Source organism: Bubalus bubalis, chromosome 2 (assembly GCF_019923935.1).
Source record: "Bubalus bubalis isolate 160015118507 breed Murrah chromosome 2, NDDB_SH_1, whole genome shotgun sequence".
In the NCBI taxonomy this organism is placed as follows: Eukaryota; Metazoa; Chordata; class Mammalia; order Artiodactyla; family Bovidae; genus Bubalus; species Bubalus bubalis.
The window spans coordinates 2,826,584-2,853,383 of NC_059158.1; the positions used below are offsets into that span (position 1 = coordinate 2,826,584).

At 51.9% G+C, this 26,800-nt stretch overlaps 1 protein-coding gene and 1 long non-coding RNA gene across 5 annotated transcripts in view; both read right to left on the reverse strand.

Annotated features, from left to right (window-relative positions):
• Window positions 1-1,427: 1,427 nt before the first annotated feature.
• LYRM4 (LYR motif containing 4) overlaps window positions 1,428-26,800 on the reverse strand; it is an 88,686-nt gene continuing 63,313 nt past the window's right edge. For 2 of the 4 annotated variants that reach the window (XM_044926711.2, XM_006073146.4), the window contains one exon: window positions 1,428-1,873. In XM_044926711.2, coding sequence (XP_044782646.1) covers window positions 1,699-1,873 — 175 coding nt within the window. In that variant the 3' untranslated portion in view covers window positions 1,428-1,698. Of the gene's footprint in view, window positions 1,874-10,488; window positions 10,584-26,800 lie in introns of all 4 variants that reach the window. The other 2 variants (XM_044926699.2, XM_025265326.3) reach the window with 2 other exon arrangements.
• On the reverse strand, window positions 16,407-18,279 carry LOC123328766. Its single transcript, XR_006543774.1, has 2 exons — window positions 18,014-18,279; window positions 16,407-17,112 (listed from the first exon to the last, which is right to left on the reverse strand). It is a non-coding gene; the product is annotated as an uncharacterized LOC123328766 (long non-coding RNA).

Genomic DNA, 26,800 nt, shown 5'->3' on the forward strand with positions numbered 1-26,800 from the left:
AGCAACAGTTAGAACTGGACATGGAACAACAGACTGGTTCCAAATCAGGAAGGAGTACGTCAAGGCTGTATACTGTCACCCTGCTTATTTAACTTCTATGCAGAGTCCATCATGAGAAATGCCAGGCTGGATGAAGCACAAGCTGGAATCAAGATTGCCAGGAGAAATATCAATAACCTCAGATATGCAGATGATACCACCCTTATGGCAGAAAGTGAAGAGGAACTAAAGAGCCTCTTGATGAAAGTGAGAGAGGAGAGGGAAAAGGTGGCTTAAAACTCAACATCCAAAAAACTAAGATCATGGCATCAGGTTCCATCACTTCATGGCAAATAGATGGGGAAACAGTGACAGACTATTTTCTTGGGCTCCAAAATGATGCAGATGGTGACTGCAGCCATGAAATAAAAGACGCTTGCTCCTTGGAAGAAAAGCTATGACCAACCTAGACAGCATATTAAAAAGCAGAGACATTACTTTGCTGACAAAGGTCAGTTCAGTCAAAGCTATGGTTTTTCCAGTAATCATGTATGGATGTGAGAGCTGGACAATATAGAAGGCTGAGTGCTAAAGAATTGATGCTTTTGAACTGTGGTGTTGGAGAAGACTCTTGAGAGTTCTTTGAACAGCAGGGAGATCAAACCACTCAGTCCTAAACGAAATCAACCCTGAATATTCACTGGAAGCACTGATGCTGAAGCTGAAACTCCAATACTTTGGCCACCTGATGTGAAGAACTGACTCACTGGAACAGACCCTGATGCTGGAAAGACTGAAGGCAGGAGGAGAAGGGGATGACAAAGGATGAGATGGTTGGATGGCATCATTGACTCAATGGACATGAGTTTGGGTAAACTACAGGAGTTGGAAATGGACAGGGAGCCTGGCATGCTGCAGTCCATGGGGTTGCAAAGAAATGGACACGACTTAGCGACTGAACAACACAACAAATAAATAACTATACCTCTTCTGTCACTTATCAAGTCAGAATATGAAGTGCTAAGAAATTTCTTTTTAAAAACTCCCCTCTCTCCAGGTGACTGTGTCTCAGCGAGTGAGCTTTGGGACGCATGTTTCAGCGTACACTGGAGTCCCCTGGGGTGTGTCAGACTGAAGATTCTGATTAAAAACACGTTGGGGTGGGGCTGACGTCAGTCATCTTGAGACCACCCTGGGCATCGGGTTGTAGGACCGTCCCCACGTGAGCAGCCACACACAGGGAACCTCTGTGGTCACACTGGGCCTGGGTCTCAGTGGTAGGATGCACCCTGCTCCCCTCCGTCCCTGGATCTCTTCCAGTGTGTGGACTTGCCTTTGCAGAGGGGACACTCGGCTCAGGGATGGACCCTCCCTGCTAGGCTCCCCACCGCCCTCTGCAGGCCCAGCACCAGCAGGACCCAAAAGCACGTTAGTCATGAAGACACGTGTGTCTGGCAGAGAAGGCCAGGGAGATGCTTCCATTTATTGTCAAGGACCGAGAAACACGGCTGGAAATGCTCTATACAGGTGCTGCGGAGCCACAGGGTGGGGTGGGGTGGACGAGACCACTGTACACGGCCTTCCCTCGCGGCACTCCAGCTCTTCATCCTGACGCTTGAACAGAGGACAGCCAGCGCCAGCCGACCTCTGTGACTAAGGCTGCAGAAGAGGGGACACGTCGCTCAGTTCCTCCGTCCCTGGAGGGCAGGCAGAGTGAGGCTATTTAAAGCTGGTGCGGAGGCCCCTCGAGGCCTGCTGGGGGCCCCATGGCAAGCGGGACGGTGCTGCCGGTGGTCCTGTTGCTGCTGGACGCTGGTCTCGGCTCCTAGGCCCGGGGCTTCTCTTGATTCTCAATGACAAGCTTGTCGGTTGAATACATTTGGCCAATGTGGACCTGGAGGCAAAGAGAACACAAAGATCAGGAACTCGGGCTCCGTTAGCTGTGAAAACTCAGAAAGAGCGTCTCCAGTGTGTCGGTGCAGACACGCATTGTTCTGGAGACCGTGCTGCAGGCAGAGTGCAGTCACGGCTTTGCTTTGGCTGTGTCCTGGCACCGTACCCACCCCCCCACCAACCAGTTCCCCCGCCTTGGGGACAGTGCGAAGTTCCCATTCACACCTTCTCGCCCCTGGAACGGCCCCAGAGGCAGGCTATCCTGAGCTGGTGAGACCCAGGCCGCCTCATGCACGGTGACTCCGCACCCACAGGATTTCCGGCCCTTAGGACCGGTTCTTCCGTCAGGATGGAGTTTTACCATAAAGCGTGAGTGAGCCTCGTCCACACCGGGCAAAGCCTGGCTCTTCACGCACCTGTCTCACTGTAAGCCTGTCCTCTGGTCTCAGCATCCTCGTCTGTAAGAGAGCCCTGGCGGCTCCCAGCAGATCTTAACAGTCCTCTGCTTTGGACCCACAGCACCGTTGGTACCTACAGGGTGTGAGCGCCCCGGGACAGTCACATGTGTGCTGCGGTGTGGGCAGGTAACGGGCTTCCTGCCACCTCCCGAGGGGCCGGCTCTGCCTCCTAATGTTCCCCCAGCCGGCAGCAAACAGAGGGATGCTGGGAAGCCTGCTGCCCCCACCTGGCAGCCCACCTGGGCCACCGTCGAGGGCATGTGTCCATCCAGGTCTCCCGGGGAGCCCCTCAAAGGCAGGGCAGGTGACCCAGGCATGCTGTGGCCCTGGAGCCCCCAGTCCTATGACCACTCACAAGAGGACAAGAGAAGTAAGCGGAGATCAGAGGGCTTAGCCGCAGAGATGATTTAGGGGCATTTGTTGAGGGAAAGCCCCCAGGAGCCCTAGAGGAGGTGTGAAGGGCAGCCCAGTCCCAGACAAGACACAGATGAGTGGCGGGCACCTCCTGTACCAGGACTGTGCTCAGGGGAGACTGAGACTGATCCTGCTCTCAGGAAGCTCAGAGTCTGGGAGGGGAGACAGACAAGGAGGGAGGTAACTATAACCTGATGGCTGGAGCACCTGCAGCCATTCTAGCACTAGGAGGTAGGTTTGGCTCATCACACTGAAGATGAGAGGCAGGAAGCAGACGCCTGGGGTTTTGATGACTGTGGAGCCACCAGCCACCTTAACTAGCTTACTGCCAACTTTTACGTGAGAGAAAATAAATCTCTGTATTTTTAAATGTGTTATTTGGGTTTTTTGTTATACACAAGTAAACCAAATCCTAACTGATATGAATGCATATTGTGAATTTTAATTGTAGACTATATGATGACTGATAAAAAAAGGTCACTGCAAAGAAGAAGGTGCGCCCAGGAGAAGTGGAGGCAATGTTACTATCACCTGGGGACGTGGCATTAACGGACAGTCGGAAAGTTTCTGAAGTTTGAACAAAGCCACACGGAGACTTAGACAGATCTCCTTTTGTCCCGCAATACCTGTTTTAGAGTGTGTGGCTATTAATATTTTAGCATTTTTTTGTCTAGTCTTTTTATTCACTTATACATTTAAAATGTATGCACATATATTGAAGCAGAATATTTAAATTTAGAATCATAACTTTTTAAAACTTAACTTTATATCCTTATGTCATGAAACAGTCTTTAAAAGGATATTTTTAATAATGGACAAAGCTGCATTGTGAAGAGGCATAATTTATTTAATCATTCTCATATGATGAATGTTTGTGGAGTTTTTGCTCAGTCTTGGGGTTACCATTCTCATGTATAAATCTTTTATAGTATCTCTGATTTTGTTTATAAAAGGTTTCTAAAAATGGGGTTATTGGGTAAATAGGTATGAATATTTTTATGGCTCTTGATGGATCTTGCAAAACTACTTTCTAAAAGTGAGCATTTGTTTGACAACTGACCCTCTGGACGGCCTGATGGTTTGGCAGAACCAACGCGTCTTTCCAGCTGGCCCACGGTGGACAGTGTGTGTGCCCACTGCCCTCGTGCCCAGCCTGGCCCTCCTAACAGAGGCCCCGTCAGACAGTTCACGTGGTTCTTGTTTCTCAGAGCCAGCATCTACGGGGCTAGGTGCTGTCGCAAGAAATGCAGCCGTGTGAGGCAACCTGGTCCCGCTCAGCACCATGAAGGGCTCCAGAGAAGAGGGCAGAGCCAGGAACCAGGGGGCGCTCCAGAGAGTTCAGACTTGAGGAACGCTGCTGGGGTGAAGCAGGAGACCTGCTGGCTGGTGCCCACTGCACTCCCTGTCCTTCGGCCCCGTGGATGGGCGCAGAGCTGGCCCCGGGGGGACACTGGAGGCCGACCGTCTGCCGGCCAGCGGCCCCAAGTCCCCGGTGTGGGTGGGGAAGCTCTGCGAGGCGAAGGCCACCGGGGGGCAGGTCGGCACCCGCGGCTGCTGGAAGTGTTGCTGGAGGGGCTTCACCAAGCTTTCTTGGGAGTGGGCAGAACCCAGGATCACGTCAGCGCGAGAGCTGGCCCCTCCCCAGGGTGGTGACTTCAGGAGCCGGGCAAACCGCCAGAGAGAAGCCTGTGAGCGGTCACGCTGCTGCCCCTCGGGCCTGCACGCGGGCCCCAGGCCACCAGGGCACGCAGGCCCCAGGCCAGGCCAGGCCCAGGCAGCGCAAGAATCGGCCACGAGGTGAGGTGACCTGTGGCTGAAGTCCCAGGGCCGGTGCTGGGGCCAGCGGGTTCTGGCCTGCACCTTTACCCCCAGCCTGGGGAACGCTGTCCACACGTGTTCTCGGACAGTCAGGCCGCTCTGTGCTCTGCCATCCCTACAGGACCCCTTTTCCAGGGTCAGTGTGAACTGATTCAAATTAAAGAGCTGCTTTAGACAAACGTGAAAACGTCAGATAAAAAGACAAGTACTGAGGTAGGCGAAGGCTGGCTTCTGGAGGCCTGCCGCCGGGCCGTGCTCTGCAGGGTGCTGCTCTGCGCCTCACTGGACAAGGGCCACATGGGGCGCGGTCACGCACTGCTCCGCGTGGTTGTGAGTCCGACCGTGGGTTTGGGGTGCAGGGCGGTGACACCTGAGACGGCCGCACCAGGAGACTCACAACGTCCAGAGCGACGAACACAGCGGGTCCAGAGTTGGGGGCACGGCACCGGGTGTCCAGAGCACAACCCAGAGGCGCCCGGCAAGGCGGAAGGCTTGGGCTGTGAGGGTGCCCACCTCCTGGCTGGCCGGCCCAGTGTGGGCGTGATCGGCCAGGTGCTGAGAAGGCAGGAGTGAGCAGGTGCCCCCAGAGAAAAGGATGAGCACCCACCCTCTCCACCCCCCACCCCGGGCACTGCCCCCGGGACAGTCTCTCCAACCCCCACACCCAGCAGCTCCTGAGTGGATGCCATGCCCGGGGCAGGTGCCCACCTTGTTTCACGTGAGAAATGGTGGCAACAGCAGACACAGAAGGAGGAGGAACGAGCACGCCCACATCCCTACAGCCCGCCTCTCATACTCGGCACCCCTGGGTCAGGACACACACATCCCTCTGTCCTTCTTTTCAGCAGCGGCCTGCGCCCCTCAGCGCCCGCCCTGCCAGCACTGCTGTGCGAGACGCAGGGATGTGGGGACCGGCCGTCAGCCACAGCCGCAACTTCCCAGGGCTGGGAGCCTCCGGAAAAACCCTGGGGTGGATGTACCCTGGCACAGCTGAGTAACGGGGCTCCCTTCTCTCTTCCCCACCCTGAAGCCAGGCTGAAAGAACATGGCAGTGGACACCGAGAGACCACCTGATTGAAGGCACAGACCTCTGAACCCCCTGTGATGGGGGTGCTGCCCTGGTGAGTGACACACCTGCTCCCCGAACACCCTGCTGTTTGGGGGTGCTGGCATCAGGAAGCCCTACCTGTGCCTACGCCACCGTGGAGAGCACCAGGCTGCTGGGCCACAAGCTGCAGATGCCTGCTGGCGCTAAGCAGGGCCGGGACACGGGCTGTCCTCCCCGGGGCCAGCCTGCGCTTGCCCCAGAGCAGGACGGCTGCAGCGGCGGGGGACGCGGTGCCCGGGCCAGATCGCCCAGCGCAGCCTGCACCGGAGGACGGCAGCCGCTGGCACTGCTGCTGCCTGTCCCTGGGGGGGACCCTGTCCCTCTGTCACGTCCGGAACTGCAGCCATGCAGGGCAGGCTGACGACCAGACCCGAACACCAGAGAGACAACAGAAAATAACAACACACATAAGGAGTCAATCCAGTGGGCACGTATGGATGCGAGAGTTGGACTACAAACAAACCTGAGCGCTGAAGAGTTGCTGCTTTTGAACTGTGGGGCTGGAGAAGACTCTTGAGAGTCCCTTGGACTGCAAGGAGATCCAACCAGTCCATCCTAAAGGAGATCAGTCCTGAATATTCATTGGAAGGACTGATGCTGAAGCTGAAATTCCAACACTTTGGCCACCTGATGTGAAGAACTGATTCACTGGAAAAGACCCTGATGCTGGGAAAGATTGAAGACAGGAGGAGAAGGGGACGACAGAGGATGAGATGGTTGGATGGCATCACCGACTCCATGGACGTTGAGTTTGAGTAAACTCTGGAAGTTGGTGATGGACAGGGTGGCCTGGTGTGCTGCAGTCCATGGGGTTGCAAACAGTCGGATACGACTGAGAGTCTGAAATGAACTGAACTGAAGGGAACCTAGGAGCCAGAGAGAAGGAACCTGACCTGAACGTCTGCCTGTAACAACGCTGCTGGGAGCAGCCAATGACAGGCAGTGTGGTCGGAGCGCTTAGACTCAGGGGGAAACACGCACGTAATGTACTTGTGAAATGTGCGCATGCGCGGGGACGGGGTCGCTCTGTGGGTCGGGAAGATCCCCTGGAGCAGAAAATAGCAACCCACTCCAGTATTCTTGCCTAGGAAATCCCATGGACAGAGGAGCCTGGCGGGCTACAGTCCACGGGATTGCACAATGTCATGCACAATCAGACATGACTGAGTGACTGAACACACAGGGAGATGGGATGTCTTGATGGGAAACCAAACATCCTTTGTCAAATAACAGTGAAAAGCGTACACATCTAAGTTTCCGCATTCACCTACAGGAGACAGTCACCAAAGATACAGAAGAGCAGAACAGAGTTCCCAGACCAACAAAGATCGAGAGGTGAAGAAGAGAAAACAAATCGTGATAAATAACAGGATGAGATGACAGGAACAAAGTCAGCCATATCAGCCCCTGTATGAAACAGGACCACAGGGGCAGATAACAAGACTCCAAAAGCAAAAGTATCTGATAAAGACTGAAAATCGAGGGATGAATTAAGATACACGAGGCACACTCAGGGTGAGGGGGGTCGGGGGGAATACCAGTTTACATTAACCTTAGACCAGGTAAAGTTGAGTCTAAAACACTAGATTGAATAATGAGCAACATTTACGAAAAAGCTGTAGCAGGCGTAGACCTGCGGCATCGGAGGAAGACCACGGCTGAGCACATAAAGCGGAGACTATCAGAAACCAAAGGAGAGATGGATAAAAGCAAGGTTACAGTGGGAGATTCTGATATCACTCCTCCAAAACAAAACAGAGCCAGACATTCAAGGACCTGGCCAAAGAAAATCTTAAAAAGTCTTCCATTTCTCAGGTTAATTTACTCTTGATTAGACTTTTGATTTAGTTGCCAGAGAGTTGCCCTTCACTTTCTCTTAAAGCGTATCCTCAATGTGCAGTCATTAAAAATGACATTGTAGAAGAATAGTTAATGACCTGGAGCATACAATTTGGGTGGAAAAGAAAAAGCACAATACAATCATAATTGAGAGGCAACCATCACACGTCCTGGCTTCACAACTCTGCCCCGAACTCAGAGCTGCTTCTTCGCACAGCCCTGGGCCCTCAGGGGGCAGGCCAGGACTGACCAGCAAGTGGGGGATTCTGACCTGGTTTCACCCCAAGGTTTCCATGACTGTGGCTTTCAGGACACCCCCAGGGTGAGCACAGGGGCGTTTCTGCATCTCACCCCGACCCTCCTCTGTGACCCCCGCCCCCCGCTTCACCTGCTGAGCAATCCATCATGAGGAAAGTCACATTTTCTGGGCAGGTACCAGGCTGAGTGGCCTAACTGCTTAGCTTCTCCCTTTTGTTGTTATCGTTCAGTCATTAAGTCGTGTCCGACTCTTTGCGATCCCATGGATTGCAACACGCCAGGCCTCCCTGTCCTTCACTATCTCCTGGAGTTTGTTCAAACTCATGTCCATTCAGTCGGTGATGCCATCCAACCATCTCATCCTCTGTCGTCCCCTTCTCCTCCCGCCTTCAATCTTTCCCAGCATCAGGGTGTTTTCCAATGAGTCAGCTCTTTGCATCAGGTAGTCAAAGTATCGGAGCTTCAGCATCAGTCCTTCCAATTAATATTCAGGACTGATCTCCTTTAGGATGGACTGGCTGGATCTTCTTGCAGTCCTAGGGACTCTCTACAGTCTTCTCCAGCACCAGTTCAAAAGCATCAATTCTTCAGCGCTCAGCCTTCTTTATGGTCCAACTCTCACATCCATACATGACTACTGGAAGAACCATAGCTTTGGCTAGATGGACCCTTGTTGGCAACGTGACGTCTCTGCTTTTTAATATGCTGTCAAGGGTTTTCATAGCTTTCCTTCCAAGGATAAACCATCCTTTTAATTTCATTAAAAATGTCTTTTTAGTTTCTCCCTTAATTTTTACAAATATCCTATCACTACATGATACATACATCTTCTGGAGGAATAAAAGGAATCAGAAGAATTCAGTGACCTGCCTACACTTTCACAACTGGTACACGAATTATGGAGCTGACATAGTCCAACCCAGCCAGGTCTTCTGACTCCAAACCTATGGCCTTTCCAAATACATATATATCCGTAACAACACCTCGCTACTTTATCAGAGCTAAGCAAGCCTCTCAAGGGTCAGGGAATGGAGGGAGGAAACAGACAGCTCCTGGCCTGGAAAGGTGAGGAGAGGGGATCTGGGAAGACCAAACTCCATCATCTTTGTACTCCAGCACAAATCCTCTGAAAGTACTTCTGTCCCTTGTAATTAGTATTTTAAGCAGAAGCCCCACGTGATTCAAACAGAAGCACCCTCGGCCCCTCAGGCCAGGCTGCAGAGCTGAGGCAGGTGGAGAGAGCCCACCGCTGACAGTCACGTGCTGTACCCAGCAATGGCGCCGTCAAGCCCGGGGCCTGGTCACCCCCCCATCAAAGGAAACCTCGCACCCCCAACAGTCAGCCCCCACCCCACCCCCAGCACCATGGATTTACTCGTGTCTCTCCGGGTCTCCTCATCTTGAATTATTTCCTAGAGACGGAACCGTACAGCGTGTGGCTTTGGGCCCGCTTCTTTCACTGGCGTGATGTTCTCAAGGTGTGATCAGGAACTTGCAGATCTCAAGGCTGATTTCTGCTGCATGCACACGTACTCGTGTGTCCAGCCCTTTGCTTCAGGTGAAGGCTACTTGGGCTGTCTGCACCTCTGGCTGTTGTGAACAGTGTTGCTGTGGACATTGTTGCACAAGCTTCTGTTCAAATAACTGCTTCAGTTCTTCTGGAGTGGAAGTGCTGGGGGATGAGGTGACTTTTTGTCTAACTTCACCTAAAAACTGCCCGACTATCTCTGCACATGCCAGAGTTTCTTTTAAATTTCCCAGGTGAGTCTAGCATCTAGCTAAGTGTAAGTACCCGGCTGGTTAAGATCCAACTATCAACTTTTATATACGATAAATGACAAAATAAAGAGGCAACCAGCAAAACTCAAGACATGAGAACTTCTTCAGCAAATGACAAGGAAAAACAAGAGCGTGCGGAGGAGGATATGGGTGAACCCACAGGTAAGAGACATCATCTAAAACCTTATTTGGATCCTAAGTCAAACATACAAAGTTAAGAAAATTATATTCGTGAGATAATCTGGAAATTTAAACACTGTATATTTGATACAGAAAGAAATGGTAACACACTGCAGTACTCTTGCCTGGAAAATCCCATGGACGGAGGAGCCTGGTGGGCTACAGTCCATGGGGTCACAGAGTTGGACATGACTGAGCAACTGAACACACATACTTGATGATATTAAAAATTACTGTTAGTATGTTCATTATAATAATGGTATTGTAGTTATGTTTCACAAAATAATCTATATTTCCAAGCATGTACTAAAATAGTTTCACATAAAACATACATTTTCTCAAATAACATAGGTGGGCATATGCATTAGAATGCCGTTGGCCATGAAGATGTAATTACAAGAGGCGGGAGAAGGGCGATGGGTACTCGGAGCTCATTATACTGTTCTCTCTACTGTTGTCTTTGTTCATATTTTCAAATAAAACAAAGTGAATAATAAGCTGGTACAGGTTTATACTCGTGAAAATCAGAATGGAGGTTCCAAAACCATCAGAAACAGAACTGCTGTCTGATCCAGCATCCCCGTTTCTGGGTTTATACCCAAGGGGAATGGAACCAGTCCCGTGAAGAGATCTCTGCACGCCCACAGTCAGCGTTGCTTCTGACAGCCAGGAGACGGAAGCAACCAGTGTCTGTTGAAAGACGAATGGACAAAAGAGAATGCTGTGTATATGCGCATGCACGCACAAAGCAGTATTACTCACCCATAAAAAGGAGAAAAATCCCTCCATCTGTGAAAACGTGCATGGACCCGTAGGACACTGGGCTGGGACAGGCACAAAAGACAATATTGCACGATCTCGTGTGTATGTGGAGATAAAAAGAAAAAAAGCCAAACTCAGAGAGTACTAGGGTGAATGGTGTTTACCAGATGGGGGAGGGGACACAGATACTGATCAAAAGGTACAAACTCTGACTGATAAGATTAGACCGGTGTGGAGACCTAAGGGTGGCCATCTAATGGCGACTCCAGTTCATAAGGATGTTCTGCACACTTGCAATCTGCTAAGAGCAAATCGTGGTGTTCTCACCACACACAAAGGGGACTGTTTGCGGTTGGATTTTAGCCAGGCTGGCTGTGACAGTCATGTCGGCGTGTGTGGGTGTGAAAACACCATGCCACACACGTAAATATACACAACTTTTATTTGCATATCAAACCGTAATAAGGCCAGAAGGGAAACAAGAAACAAAAAAATCACGGCCATCGCAAACTAACACTGGCTGCAGATGGAAGCAGATGTCTGTCTGTTCAAGGGTCCTCTCTGCTCCTCACTGCCCTCTCCGAGCTAACTGCCTCCCGGGACTGTGAGCTGCGTGCCTGTCAGCCGCGTGTGCTTTCCAGGCACCGGAATCACCTCCCCAGGCGGGGTCCACTCGCGATGCCACGAGTCATGTCTCCTTCAAAGACAGGGACTTTCTTTTAAGTTTTCCTGCTGACTCCATTCAAAAAAGCTTCCCGGCTCTAGAATTTGAAACAAACCCAATACTTTCTTTTTTTTACGGTGGTAAAATATGCACAAAATAAATACGCCACTTGAGCCATTTTTAAATGTACAGTTCTGCGGCATTAAATACGTTCACACTTTTGTGTAGCCATTGCCACCATCCATCTTAACTTCCATCCATCTTAACTTTTTCAAATTCCGTGGTTGCCAGAGATAAAGCCTGAGAATTTAATCCCCAAAGAAGAGTAGTATTAATGTTCACCAAACGCCTACTAAGCTCCAGGCACTTCCAGTGGGCACGTAATACCCCGCACTGGACCTCCCGCCTTGTTAACATCCTGGGCAACAGGAGTGAACGTCTCTGCTACTGCAGGCTGAGAGGACAGGGGCCCGGGGTGGCGGGAGCCGGGGGGAGGCTGCTCTCAACGTGCAGCTGCCGAGCTGACAGCTGACTCATCTGGGCTCCTGGCCCCAGCCCGAGGTCCGGGGAGAAGCAAAGTTCAACCCACCCCGTCAGCACGACTCTATAAACAGGGTTACTGCATCACGGCTACAGCTTCGATCAACAAGACACTTCCAAGTAAGGCTACAGAAACCAAGTTCAATTCACAGCACAGGTCACGCTGTATTTACAGAAACCACAGCCAGTGCTGGGGGCTGGCGGTTACGTAAAAGTGAATGTTGATTTTAAAATCGTACCTCTTTACTGGTTTTTTCATACTTTTGATATAATGGTGCTTAATATTACACATTTTTTTTAAAATAAAGTTTAAAATTTGACAAAATTTTAAAAATTTGTGGGGGGAGGGGAATTTATAAGCACATGACATGTACGTCCAAACCACACAAGCTTTAGTCTCGCAGGACACCTGCCTGCAGTTTCATGAGCTCAGCATCTCAGGGCAGCAAGGCTCCAGGCTGTTTGGATATTCCGAGCGGGTGGCCAAGGCCCTTCTCGGACCGTGGACTTGGCTCCGGAACAGCCCCTGGTGTGTCAACTGGCTTTGTACCTGTGGGCACGTAAGGCCTGGTGCTTCCTTGCTACTTAGGTTCTTATTCAGTCAATGCTGCTGCTGCTAAGTCGCTTCAGTCGTGGCCAACTCTGTGCGACCCCATGGACGGCAGCCCACCAGGCTCCTCCATCCATGGGACTTTCCAGGCAAGAGTACTGGAGTGGGGTGCCACTGCCTTCTCCTATTCAGTCAATAAGAGCCTGTTAAAAATCTAACACTGTGTACTTGAAAACAGTTTAGATGGTAAGCTTTGTAATGTGTATCTTACCAGAGTTTTATTTCAAACTTCCCAGTTTTTGCATCTAAAGGTTTCATATCTGAAAAATCTATACTTTATATAAAGTAACTGACCATTTTTCACATTTGTGGGATTGAAAACAAGACTGTCCAGGGCCCAGGCCCTTTGCAGGAAAGGGAGAGATGGGGAATGGGGGGCTGCGACCCAGTGCCCACGCGGCTCCACATTTTCTATTAAAAGGACCAGTCTCACGTCTGTTCCACCCAACGCTCCACTCTCCCTTTCGCAGGTTAACGGTTAAAGGGAAACCCTGCCTGCTTTGTAGATTTTCCCTGCCCAAGTGAAACATGGCTTTCCCTCCATGACCTCACCGTTCTTCAAAGAGATAATGTTAACCCACAGCATCTTTCGGGGCTCATAGTCACGCCTGACGTCAAGAGCCAGGGACGCCTCAGCGACTCAGCCTGGAAAGAGAACGCGGTCGAGGCCCTGTGCCTGCCTGCCTCACGGCCGTGCAGCCCGCGGTCCAGCAGCCCAGTGGCTGCTGTATCCCTGCTCCAGGCCAAATCACCGCGCGGCTGCCCCAGCGGTCTTCGCCATCCAGCGCTCCGTGAGACTTCGAGGAGCTGAGACGCCCCGTGTACTGTCTCAGGGCAGGGTCTCCATCCAGCACTCTGGGAGGCTTCGAGGAGATGAGACGCCCCGTGTACTGTCTCAGGGCAGGGGAGACCTCACCAGTGCCCCTGCAGGTCCAGAAGGCCCGCGGGGAGGCTGAGGCGGCGCCTGAGACAGTCAAGCGCTCCGGGACCCCAGGGCCGTGCTGCAGATCGCCTGCGTGGTGCTGGCTGCTGCACGTCACTCAGGACACAGGGGCCATCTTGGACTGCGGTCCAACACTGACCCAGTAACCTTCACCTCTGACTTACACAGGGGAGGAAGCGACTCCTGCGGGCCGAGGGGCGTCCACCCGGGATCACGGGAGTCTGTGCTGACTTGCGGGCGGGTGTCACTGCTGAGACACTGACCCTTCCTGCTTCTTGGCGGTAATATGCTGGTGACCGTGATGGGCAGTGAGACAGACCGCTGCGGTCACAGGACCCTGTGCTTCCAGGGACGACTGAGCACCGAGGCGTCGGCCCGGTGAAAAGCCAAGCGAAGACACTGGCTCTGTCGTCTCTGCTCTGTCCCCACAGAGTTCTAAAGGGGCTGCAGTCCCTCCTGCAACCCTCAAACACGTGTCACCCCAGGAAAACCCCGTGCCCGAGGGTGTGAATGCGGAGGCCCAGGAGCAGTGAGATCCGGCAGTGTAATACCACGCTTCAGCAGCAGATGGCAACAGAGGACTTCGCGAGTGCTCGGGCAGCCTTCTGAAAACGGCTATTGTTTAAGTGATTTATGTGTTTGCATTCTGCTCAACCTTATATATGCATTGCTGAATAAAACATTCACAGCGTATTTTCCACCGGCAGCTGAGCTCCAATTCCAAGCTTCTGAATCCTAATTCCCAAGCCTCTGACAGCAGATTGCTTTCTCCAGAAGAACCATTCCAGTCCCACAAGAAGAAAAGCTTGGGGGGGGGGGGGGGGGGCGGCGCGGGGAGGTCTGGTGTGACAGCCTCACCGGAGTGGCTGACCATGTGTGTGCTGGGGGCCCCCTGCCCTCCACTGGGTCTCCCGCCTCCCCCATCCCTTGCTGCCCACTCAGCCGCATGAACCGATGAGTGGGGAGGAGAGGGTGGCCTTGGCCCGGCTCAGGCAAGGAGGGCAGAGCAGCTTGTGTGTAAGGAATGTGTCAGGTTTATAAGAAGGAAGAAATTCTCACACAGGGAATCAGATTTCCCCCCTGTCCTTCCCAGAGACCCCCTGCCCCAGCCCAGGCATGAGCAGCCTGGCGGGGAGGCCCAGAGGCGGAAGTGGCCCTTGCGAGGTGGGCGGCGGGCCGGCCCCGGCGGGCAGTGCCACCTGCCAGGTCGAGCACCAGGCGGGGCTGTCCTGGGCAGTGGTGGTCGCCAGCCCAGCATGGCAGCTGCCCTGTGAGGCAGGCCCTTCCGGCCCAGCCTCAAGCTGCACCCCTCACCCGCCTTTGTCTCTATTTGAAGAGGAAAGGACATCCACTCTAATAAGTGGAGACAAGATGATTCTCATGTTCCAGGAGAGGAAAAGGAAGCTTGTAGAGATTAGGAGGGGAGCTCAGCCTCCCGCGGCCAGCATGCGCTTGCCCAGACCCGTGGGCAGTCTGTCCTGGGCTCTGCGCTCTGACAGCGAGGGCTCGGGCAGGGCTCCTCTGCCACAGCCGGGCTCTCCTGCCCCCCGAGGAACAGTCTCAGGAGAGTGGTAAGACCCTCGCCACCGGGGGTGGGGGCCCAGGCGAGGTGGCTGCCAAGGAGGAGAAACGCACGAACACTCCTCGCCTCACCCCTCTTGGTGCATGCTGGTGGGAAACAGCATCAGCCGTCGAGAGGCGCGCAGTCTGTCTGCACCAGACCGGCGCGCGGCCGCGTCCAGGGCTTCGTCACCGAGGCTGCCAAGTCCCTCCTGGGCCCCCAGAGCCGCGTGCTGGCTCCTTAAATGCCCGCTGGCTTTACCGGCTCCTCCCATTCCTGTCGTCACCACCCCCAGCCCTCGAAGGAGCTCCCGTGTGCACCACGCCTCCGACCCGGTCAACGCTCGCACACAACCGCGTCGGCCGTCACGGGAGACAGCCCAGTGTGCGGCAGTCACGTGACGGCGCACGTTCTCTGTGCGCCTGCGCGCACGCGGGGCTCGCCACCCGCTGCCCACGCCTGCCTCCTGCCGAAGGCGCGGGGCTCGCGCCGGGGGAGGGCGGTCACCCGTCTGCTGCCAGCCCGAGGGCCCTGCCGTCTGTGACCAGCGTCCGAGGAGGAGCGCGACCGCGCGGAATGCTGAGGGCCCTTCTCAAGCCCATCCCTGCGGGGACTCGACCTTGCTGGGAACCAAGACCAGGCCTGTGTGTTTTCTTACAGCTCAGGTCCTCTCCTGAGACAGGCACCGCCACCCTCATTCACCCGTGAGGAAAAAGCAGAGCTGTGAGATGCCGTGATTATCTGAGGCCGCAGAGCTGGTAAAAACGGCAAGGAGGAGTAAGTGATCGCTTAGCATGACCGATAGGTAGCACCTGGAACACGAGATAAACGCAGGGTCCTGGACGCAGGTACACAACTCCTTGGGCTGAAAGAACAGAAGACTAATTGGTTATGGAAAGAGAAAGTGTCACATCGCTGACAGGGGCTTTCCTCGTGGCCCAGTGGTAAGGAATCTGCCTGCAACGCAGGAGACATGGGTTCCATCCCTGGGTTGGGAAGATCCCCTGGAGGAGGGCATGGCTACCCACTCCAGTATTCTTGCCTGAAGAATCCCATGGACAGAGGAGCCTGGTGGGCTCCAGTCCATGAGGTCACACGCAGTCGGACGCGACCAAACGATTGAGGAAAACAAGAAACTCGACCCAGTGAGGAGACAGATACACATGAACTCGTGTGCACACATGTGTGTGTACACACACACACTCGTTACAGCAAACAAGAAATCAACTCTCCCAACAATAATGATTGAAAATGACAGCCTCCTACTTAAAATCATTTTCCATTTATATGGAAGATATGTAATAAATGCTAATTAAATCTGTAAGTGTAAAGATCACCTCATTTATATTGTATTTCCAACTTTAAAATATGAGTTTTGGATTTTTTTTTCCTGGAGCTTGAGTTTAATTTTTAAATCATCTAGAATAGATCCTTTAACAAAATTTCATTTTTTTGACATGATGCTTATTTGGTACAACAAAACTGTGCTTTAAACTTGAAACTTTGTATTAACTGTTACACTTTTAAGGGTGGCAGGATGACACAATATTTCAGATAAGCGATTTGTTCAGTTGCTAAGTTGTGTGCGGATATTATTGTGACCCCTATGGTCTGCAGCCTTCCAGGCTCCTCTGTCCATGGAATTTTTCCCCACCGTCAGGAAGTGGGCTGCCATTTCCTTCTCCAGGGTATCTTCCTGCCCCAGATAAACCGCTGGGTGAGTAGTGGTTTGCCAGTTTAGCTTTCTGTTAGATGTACAGTCCTCAGTGCTTCGTAACAACTCAGTGAAACTTCACTAATATGCACAATATCAGAGAAAGAGGTACTAATGTGCTGATATGAAGCAATATTATGGGCATGTATTAAGCAAGGATAATAAAGTGAGGACCTGAAAGAAACCACACTCATATAGACACACTTAACCACAAGCTTTCCTATGAGAGGACCTGCAGTCCCAGACTCGGACAAGGAGCAGCTGACCGCCCAGCTCATCAGTTCTCCCAGGTCCTGGGGATGCAGCCACCAGGGGTGGTGTGGGGTTCATTACCACAGACACGGAGATGGAGGTGAGGGAGGGACAGCATGCTTGAGTGAGGTCACATAGCCAGTCACAGCAGCTCTCTTCGATGCTGGGTTTCAGAGCCGCAGCTCAAACCATCGCTGGGTGCTTCCTGCTTTTCTGGACATTCTCCAAGTGTCCTTCGTCGGGGCAGGGAGGAGAGAACCAGAAACTGCAAGGCCCACCTCAGCTGCCAGATTCACCTGATCTCTTTGGGTACTGGTTATCCCAGGGATCAGCAGGTGCGCTGAGGGTGGGGAAAAGCAGTCTAAAAATCTTATTATGTCTCATGGGAAAAAATACAGCCCCGAAGGCTTCCACTGCTGTGGAGATCAGGGCATCAGAGGGCTTCCTGGATCTCAGAATACAACTGGTGAGCGGTCAGAGCTCAAATAAGCTCCCTCCTGTCCCCTAAGCTATGCCTGGAAGAGTGAGACTACGAGATGAGTGCAAATTTGGAGTCAATGTTCCCCTAAAATTAAACACAAACATTTGTAAATATAAAAACCTGATAAATCATATATGTGCAATGCAAATGTCTGCATGTGTGCAAACATACACACACACACACACACACACATGCGCGGCATATGAGCCATTTCAAGGATAGGTCATCTTATGCGCTCATCACGGTACTAAGTTGGTCGTTCCTGTAAATGATTTCCTACAAGTAAAACACCCATCACTTAAAAGCATGTCAATAACTCTAGGATACCTGTGAGCAAGCCGGCCAGCCTTCATGCACAGAAGCCTCCCCGAGCCCTTGCTGACTTTCAGCCGCTCGCCCTTCTTGCGGGCAGGACAGGCTGGGCACTGAGAGCCAGGCCTGGGCCACAGCTGTCTGTCCCACCGTGTGTGTGGACACGCCAGCACCTCCGGAGGAGGCTCCCAGCTGTGGGTGACTCCCAAGCTGTGAGTGACATCAACGGACGTTGGAAAAGCATGGGCTTTGAAATCACAAAAAGTTGTTTCTAAATCCTGGCTTGGTACTCCAGGTGCACAACCTCTGAGCCCTTATTTATAAAATGGGACACGAATGCTGACCTCACAGGATGAGTCCCTAGAGCACACCCAGAGACTAACTAAATACAAGTTTATCTTCCCTTGTCCTTAATTCTGCGTTCACCTTCACTTCCTCTGAGAATTACCTGTGCGGTATTTCCGCCCCCTGGATGGGGGGCTGCTGCAGGAGGGCAGGCCTTTGGGTGACACGTGGCTGGGGTCCCCGTGGCGGCTAGACCAGCCCTGCACACAGAGGATGACGCACACAAGCTGACTGAGTACATGACCGTATGACTTTAATACTCTTGCCAATGCAAATCACTGGATATGAGAATAAGTGGACTTTAGAAATAAGTCACGAACTCAACCTCACTTTATAGACGAGGCCGCCAAAAGCCAGAGAAAGCGAGTGACTTGCCTGCGGTCAACATGCAAGTCAACAGACCTACACACTGAGCTCTGAGCTCCTCCAACCACCGCGCTCCCCTAACGACATCGCTGGAAGGCAGGAGACGCCAGAAGTACTTATTAGGAGGACGTCCACCACCCAAGTAACTGATGCTGCTCGGGGAAGCATCCACCGGAAATGACCGACGCTGCTCGGGGAAGCATCCACCGGAAATGACCGACGCTGCTCGGGGAAGCATCCACCGGAAATGACCGACGCTGCTCGGGGAAGCATCCACCGGAAATGACCGACGCTGCTCGGGGAACCGTCCACCGGAAATGACCGACGCTGCTCGGGGAAGCACCCACCGGAAATGACCGACGCTGCTCGGGGAAGCACCCACCGGAAATGACCGACGCTGCTCGGGGAACCACCCACAGGAAATGAACAACTCGTAATCCGACGACGCACCTGTAGTAAGCACCGCAGCGCCAGGCGTGCCGGACTAAATGAGGGAGTGGAGCTGGTTTTTAATAACCTTCCTCCTTCTAATCTATTATATAAAAAAAGCACATCCCACTGTATCTTCTTTGGTTAAAAAGACATACAAAAAGACACAAAAGAAAAACCCTGATAACTCCAAAAGAGATAACAGAGAGCTTGCTCCTCAGAAGTAGAATATCCCAGATGAAAACACTTAACTGCAGCAATTAAGCCTGAAAACACCCTCTATACGATCACAGGAAACACTCTGATTCTAAATCACTGGCTCTTCCTTAAATTCTACATAGAAGATTACCTGATAAATGTGATCATAAATGGTGTGCTGAATTTTTGCCTAAGTCATAGAATAATCAGTGGAAAAAAATCCTGTAAATGAGATAGTCTAAGTCTTTGAGCCACTAATTTGAATCACTGTCCGTCTGAAAGTCTTCAGTGGCTTCTGCTGAATGTCCACACCCCCATCAAGTATCAGAAATCCTGATCACACTCCACATGTTCAATCTCACAAGTTCATAAAACATTAGCCTATTAGGTTAACACAGAAGTGCAATTGAACGGAGTTAGATGTCATACAACGCCTGCAGACGGCGGGTAGATAAGGGAGGATTTTAATACATTCTGACACCTGCCTCCCTAGTCCCAGAGCCCTGGCTGGGATGGGAAGGGAGGTTACAAAGGGGGTGGCTTAGAGAGAGTTGAGTGGAGGACCTGAGACCATGTGGCACGTACAGGAAACATCAGAGAACAACTCCAGCACCTCACTCTACAGGCTGAAAAATCTGATTCACAACTGCAGTAACAACCCGAACTGCATACCGAGTGTCCGGCGAGGGGCTTCACAGTGCAGGTCCCGTCACCCCAGGGCCGGGAATGTTTACAATGTCACTCTCAGAGGATGGCTGGAAGGAACAAGAGGGATCCAGAAAGCTTTTTCCCATCAGAATCAGAGGACCCTGCACTGCCTGCCGCTAGACCGATTGCTGATAACACTGGAGAAACACACGACAGGTTTTCGGACTCTGTCTTCACGAGGCTTTTAATTTCTCAGCTACCAGGAACACACACACACAGAACAAATGATCGATGCTGATAAATTCTGTCATTTTTCAACAGCTGAGTCTACACAGGTGTGTCTGTGTTTGGGGCGGGGGGAAGCCACGCACACATCTGTCACTTAGTGATCTTACACCAGGATGTCTTACAACCTTCCAGGAAATGGGGATTCTAATTCTGGCTCTGCCATTACCTGCTGTTCAGTGTTAGGGCTGTTTCTCAGTAGTGAATGGTGAGTAAGCCTCCCCCAGCCACTCCCAGGTTATAATGGTAGTGCCTGCCTTGTTCAGTCGCGCAGCTGTGTCTTCGACTCTTTGCAACCCTGTGGACTGCAGCAAGCAAGGCTTCCCTATCCTTCACTGTCTCCTGGAGTTTGCTCAAACTCATGTCCATTGAGTTGATGATGCCATCTAACCATCTCATTCTCTGTTGCCCACTTCTCCTTCTGCCCTCAATCTTTCCCAGCATCAGGGTCTTTTCCAGTAAGTTGGCTCTTCGCATCAGGTGGCCAAAGTATTGGAGCTTCAGCATCAGTCCTTCCAATGAATATTCAGGGTTGCCTTCCTTTAAGATCGACTGGTTTGATCTCCTTGCTGTCCGAGGGACTCTCAAGAGTCTTCTCCCGCACTACGATTCGAAAGCATTAATTTTTGGCGCTCAGCCTTCTTTATAGTTCAATTCTCATATCCATACAGGTCTACTGGAAAAACCACAGCTTGGACTATATGGACCTTGTTGGCGAAGTGATGTCACTGGTTTTTAATATGCCGTCTAGGTTTGCGTGGGGGGGGGGGCACTTAGAAGGCTGGAGAGCAGTGAGCAGGGGTCCTGGATCTGGTGCGGCCCTCAGGCTGGCTGCGCTCCAGGCCCATCACACGCCCCCTGAGGAACAAGCCCCAGTGGGCTCCGTGGCTCAGAGGACGGGGCCGAGGGCAAGGTCTCAGAGGTCTCTGGAGGCAGGCTAGGCAGGTCAGATGCTCTCTGCAGGTGACCGTGCGGGTTACAACCTCGGTCACTCAACACTGAGCTCTGTAGCACTATCATCTGTCTTGGGCAGTGTCTGCCAAAACAGGAGGTGAAGGCAGACAACGAATAACCCTTCTCGGGTCCAAGATACCAGGTGCGCGGCCACTAGCTCTGAAGGGGAAGGCTGTCCTCTCAGGATGAGGCCCCAACCCCATCTCTGCCGAGGCTGGCGAGGCCCTGGAGCAGTGGGGCACCTGGGGAGCGGCCGGAACCCCAGGCCTCTGTGGGGCAAGGGGCAGGGACTCTGCCCGTAAGGACGGGACGTCCGAATGGAAGAGATCCGAGCGACTGTTTGAATAGGGACTCCAGTGAGCCTCGGGGCAGCAGAAAGAACACACGGCGGGCAGCGAGGAGGTACGAAGGGGACCGGTGGGCGCTCGTGGCCCAGAGGTGTCGTCTCCCCGGGTGTCCTCAGAATAAACCCCCACCGCCCCCGTCCACTCCACGCCACGGCACCTCGTCCCATCTGTTTCCTGCAGACAGGAAGGGCTCCACGCAGGGAGACATCTCGGGCCCCTTGGGAAGAGCACTCAGGCCTGCCGGGGGTGCCTGTGCGTCCCCACACAGCCAGCTCAGCGGCAGGGGCCTCCTGCCACCGGGCGCACCACGGAGGTGTTACAGCCAGCGCCTCCCGCCCAGCCTGATTCCACCTTTTCCAGAGAAAGAAAAAAAAGCACCTTTCCTGCATTTTGAATTCCGCCTGATGAGTAACAGTAAAGTAATGCCCAGTCCACCTTCTAGAGCTCTCCGCTTATACTCAGATAAACAGCACAGAGTTGTAGGTTCAGAGGTTTCCAACCTTTACAAAACAGAGAAAGCATTCTCGCATGCTCTTAAAATCATATGGATATTCCCTCACTTATAAATAGATATTGAATGAAAGCCTGCAATATGGAAAAGCATCTTCCCATGAATCTTCAAGAATAAACTAATATGGCAAAAGTTACCCTTTTATGACTGATAATTTCCCTTTAAAAACAAACATTTAAGGGAACAAGGACTCAGGTATCTGCTGAGGACTAAGACGCAGAGCTCTGATAATCGGTGCTTTATTACCAGGCTCAGGCTGCCGCTTCCTTCACTCGCGAAAGTACAGACACAGCAACAATTTCTCACACGATTAGACACTCACAGCCAGTTAACATTATTAAGTGTTCTTGGTGGGAGCTCTGCAAACAGGAAGCAAGTAAATGGTGTCTACAGGTTTTTTTTAAGAATATTGAGATTTTATATTTACAAGAGTCTGCTTTAACTAAAAAGAAGAAATCCTGCAGGTTACTGTAAAATAGAAATAACACAGCTAAATTCCCAGAGGCGGTGTTTAGCAGTGAGATTTGCTTTTCATTTCACCTGGCTTAATCATGAAACCATGAGGGATAGCTCCTGTTTGCCCCAAGATCAACATATTAATCCATTTAAAGAAATGCCACAGGAGGCTGTTCCCACTTTTCTTCAGGAGACAAGGTTTTGTTTGTTCTTATTTAAAACTGAAGGCCTCTCTCCAGCTTAACGGTGCCTGAGCAGAGTAGGGTCACGGCTGGATTTAAATCAGGCTCATAAGCAAAGCCGCTGGTGAGAGGGGCCGGACTGGGGGCCCCGCCGTTGCCATGGCTCCTGGTGGAAAGGGGTGCGGGTCCCTGAAGAGGGGAGCTGCCCTGAATCCCAAGTCATCAGTAACACAGAGCGTGCCCCACTCCATTTATTCCTGGGCAAGACTCAGAGAAGGAAGGAAAAGCAGTCCCTACTCCCCCAAAGCTTTTACTTTGTATCTGTTTATCCATCTATCCATCTGTACGTACACATGTATGCACATGTGTGTATTTGTGTGTGTGTGTGTGAGCTCAGGAGTGTCTGACTCTCCTCCCCCAGCACTAACAACCTTCAATAGCTTACTGTGCTCAGTCCCTCCGGTTGTGTCCGACTCATGTGACCCTGTGGTCTGTGGCCCCACCAGGCTCCTCTGTCCATGGGGATTCTCCAGGTAAGAATCCTGGAGTGGGTTGCCATTTCCTTCTCCAGGCGGTCTTTCCGACTCAGGAGCTGAACCCACGTCTCCTGTGTTTCCTGCACTGCAGGCGGATTCTTTACCCACTGAACCATCTAGGCTTCCCTGGTGGCTCAGACAGTAAAGAATCCTCCTGCAATGCAGGAGACTCCAGTTTGATCCCTGGGTCAGGAAGACCCCCTGGAGAATCCCCATCGACAGAGGAGCCTGGCGGGCCACAGTCCGTGGGGTTGAACTGCACAGAGTCGCACACGACCCTGAAGACTTTCACTTTCAAACAGCTTAGTAGATAAGTATAAAAATAGCCTTATGGTCAGCATTTGGAATAACTTTTGAAATCAGTTAAAGCCATGTAATATAAAATATTAGAGTCCAGCACATCAATTAGTTTTGGTTACTGAAGAGGAAAGCAAATAAGATATCAATAACTGAGAGGAGCAGTTACAAAAGCTGCATGAATTATGTGCAAGTCCAGGCGATGCCCCCATTCGAGGGTGGTGTCCACGGTGGAGTTGAGACGTCAGCACAGCCAGCACCAGCGCTGTCTCACAGGGAGACGCTGACGGGCTGGGTGCTGTCCCGGCGCTGACCCGCCCGGGTGACGGTCACGACTGCATCTGTGTGACGGGGACGGGCAGGACAGAGGACAGAGGGATGCGCGGACTCAGGAGACGTCTTGGCCCGGAGCCTCTCTGCCGGGCCAGCCCTTAGGAAGGGAGAGAATCCTGCTGGACAGGAAGTCTGCGAGCACCCGTCATTCTCTGGGCCACATCCCCCTGGAGAGGAGCTGCTGGAAGAACAAGGGCCCCCCCCCACTCCTCCCCGGTCAAGCCCAAACAGAGTCCAGAAGCTTCAGGCTAAGTGTGCCCGGACTCAGGGCCGCAGGGACCCCGGGCTGGGCAGCATGTCAGCGTACCCAGCGGGGTCCTGGGCCTCCTGGGGGCCAGGCTGCACGGAACCCAGGGGTCACGAGTCCATAGATTCTACCTCGGCAGTGTGAATTAGAGCAGAAGTCCTGTGTCAAGGTCGCACCCTACTGCGTTTACCTAAAAAAACAACCGTTAAATCGTAACTTCAAACATTTCCAAGCAGAGCACACGGCACGCCTCCTCACTCCATCTATCCTGCACTGATGTGTCCTTCCGTTGTTTCCCTAAAGATGATGCGAGTGACCGGCAGCAGTGAGCCTGGTGTGCGCACGTGCGTGTGTGTGCGCGTGCGTGCGCAGCAGGGTGAGTTAGAGCTGGGGAGCAGGCGGCAGGGGGCATCTGTTTGCTCACATTTCATGCTAATGGAAAAGATAATTTCTCTTCAGGGTTATAAGTAAGCGTGAAGCCATCTGGAGTCTCCTGCTGTTGCATCCTTTAATCCTGCCTGCTTCCATGCCCGTGGCATCAAACACCATGCGCCCAAAACAGTAATGGTCAGAGGGCACCGTGGGCTGCCGTAACCACACCCGGCACTGGGCTCCATAGGTGAACCGCCTCGGGCTGTCGGTACTGAAGAGGTGTCTGAATGTGAGTGGCATACACACTCCTATTGAAAGTACAGAGAACCCCCTCCCAAAAGGGGGACCCCTCCACATCAGCCTGCCCCTGGACCCCACCTTTTGTGAAGTGAATGTTCACATTTTGCACCCATTTTTAAAAGCTGGTTCCAGTCCTTTAGGTATTCTCTTTTCAGACCCTTTTCCCATTCTGCTCTTTTATTCTCTTGTTGTTGCTCTTGATGCCACGATTTTAGTACAGCCCAATGTCTTTTTTTTTCCTTTTCTTTAACGGCTCACATTTTTTGTGTCCTGTTTAAGAAATCTTTGCCTGTTTCGAAGGAATGCAGATGTTTTGTTTTCCTCTGTTGAAAACAAGATGACAGACCCCATATGGAGTTGACTGTACCAAGCCACAGGTCACCAAACTGAGACTTAATCACAGTTTTTGCCTCTCCCAGAAATGGAATCTTGAACCAGCCCATCAGGAATCACCTGATCAGCAGTCATTAGCTCATGGGCAAGCCCGTGGCCCCTAAGGAGAGGGACCCTGTGACCACATTTCTGCTCCTAGGCCCCAGCCTGGCCTGGGCCAGCCCCTCATTCTGCGCAGCTCCTCAGAGCTCCTCCTCTCGTCTACACGGAATGCTGCCTGATTCAGGAGTTGTTCAAAAAAGGAAGTACGATCTCCAAAATTTACTCAGTTGAATCTTGTTCTTTAATGGCTCTAAAACTTGTTTTTTCCTTTCCCACTTATATCTACAATCCACTTTTATGCATGAATGGGGAAGAGGTCAAGACACTCGACCCTCCAAACAGCTATGCACAGACTGGACACTGTTGACCAAAAAGGCCAGCGCTCTGCAGCTACACATCTCTGCTCAAAGTCTGGTGGCTGTCTGTTGGTGGGTCTCCTCCTAGACTCTGCTCCACTGATCAGTTAGCCTAGCCGTGTACCAGTGCCAAACTACCTCAACTAACAGAGCTTCAGAAGAGGTTTTACGTGGGTAGTGGAAATATCCCCATTCTTTTTCTTTATGTATGCATTAGCTTTCTCTGGTCCTTTGGATTTCCATGTGAATTTTTAAATGACTATCTCAGTTTCTACAAAAAAAAAAAAATACTGCTAGTAATATGATTGGGAATGTATCACTTCTATATATGAATTTGAAGAACACCAACAGCTTTATACCATTGGGTATTCCATCTGTAAACATGAAATGTCCCTCATGGACCAATACACATAAAGGTCCTCACCTTCACGAGTCAGTAGAGAAATTAAAATGAAAGTTTCCATAGCCACTAGAATGGTTAAAATGAAAAAAAAAAAAAAAAAAAAAACACACACACAAAAACACCAAGTACTGTAGAGAAACACCAGTGGAATGTGCATTGCTGAGGGACGGACGCAGTCTGGTGCATCGCTGTGGGTGCTGGCAGCACCTTCTACAGCTGCACACACTCACACCAGCCAGCTGGCAGCTCCACCCCTGCACTGCCATGCGCCTACAGACAAGCGTCTCAAAACAGCCCTGGAAATGGCCCACATGCCCACCAGCAGTAGAAATGAGACACATTTTGTGGTGCCTTCACAAGTGATTAAAAAAAAAAAAAGCCTGGAGGAGGAGCCATGCACACCGGAATGCAACAGTATGAACAGATCTCAAGCAATGCTGGCAAGACTAGCTGGAGTCCATTACGGAAGGTGAAGAAGCAGGAAAGCCACTCCACGTGACGAGGCGGGGTACAGGTGATCCTGGTGGGGAAGGGTGACGGCAGGGGCACGAAGGGCCTCTGCTAAGATTCCTTTTATTGACCTGGGCTCTGAGTTAAGACATCTTCCGTAGATAAACCTGGGTCTTCCCAGGTGGTGCAGTGGTAAAAGAGTCTGCCTGCCAATGCAGGAGACGCAAGAGACGTGGATTTGATCCCTGGGTCGGGAAGATCCCCTGGAGGAGGGCGTGGCAACCCATTCCAGTGTTCCTGCCTGGAGAATCCCATGGACAGAGGAGCCTGGCGGGCTACAGTCCACGGGGTCACACAGAATTGGACACAGCTGAGAAGGCATACACAGCGGACAAAAATACACCGAGCTGTACTCCCATGATATGGCACTGTCTACATACACACACGTGTTTCAACAAAAATTATCTCCTTTTGAATATTTCCCCCTCCCACTCCCAGAGCATTTGCATGAACAATCTAGAGGGAGTTCTTTATTCTTGACGCTGAGGCTCAGCTGACCCACAGCACTGGTAGTTCCAGGCGTCCTACAGTGGTTGCTCCACAGAAGCTTTCAGATGTGGAAATCAGTCTAAATGCAGTACTTTGGGGGCATTTTTATCTTTCTTCTTTTTTTTTTTGGCTGTGTCGTGAATCTTTACTGAACCCAGGCCACGTCACCGAAAGCCTGGAATCCTAACCGCTAGGCCACCAGGGAACTCCCTGGGCATTTAATCATGCCGAACTCC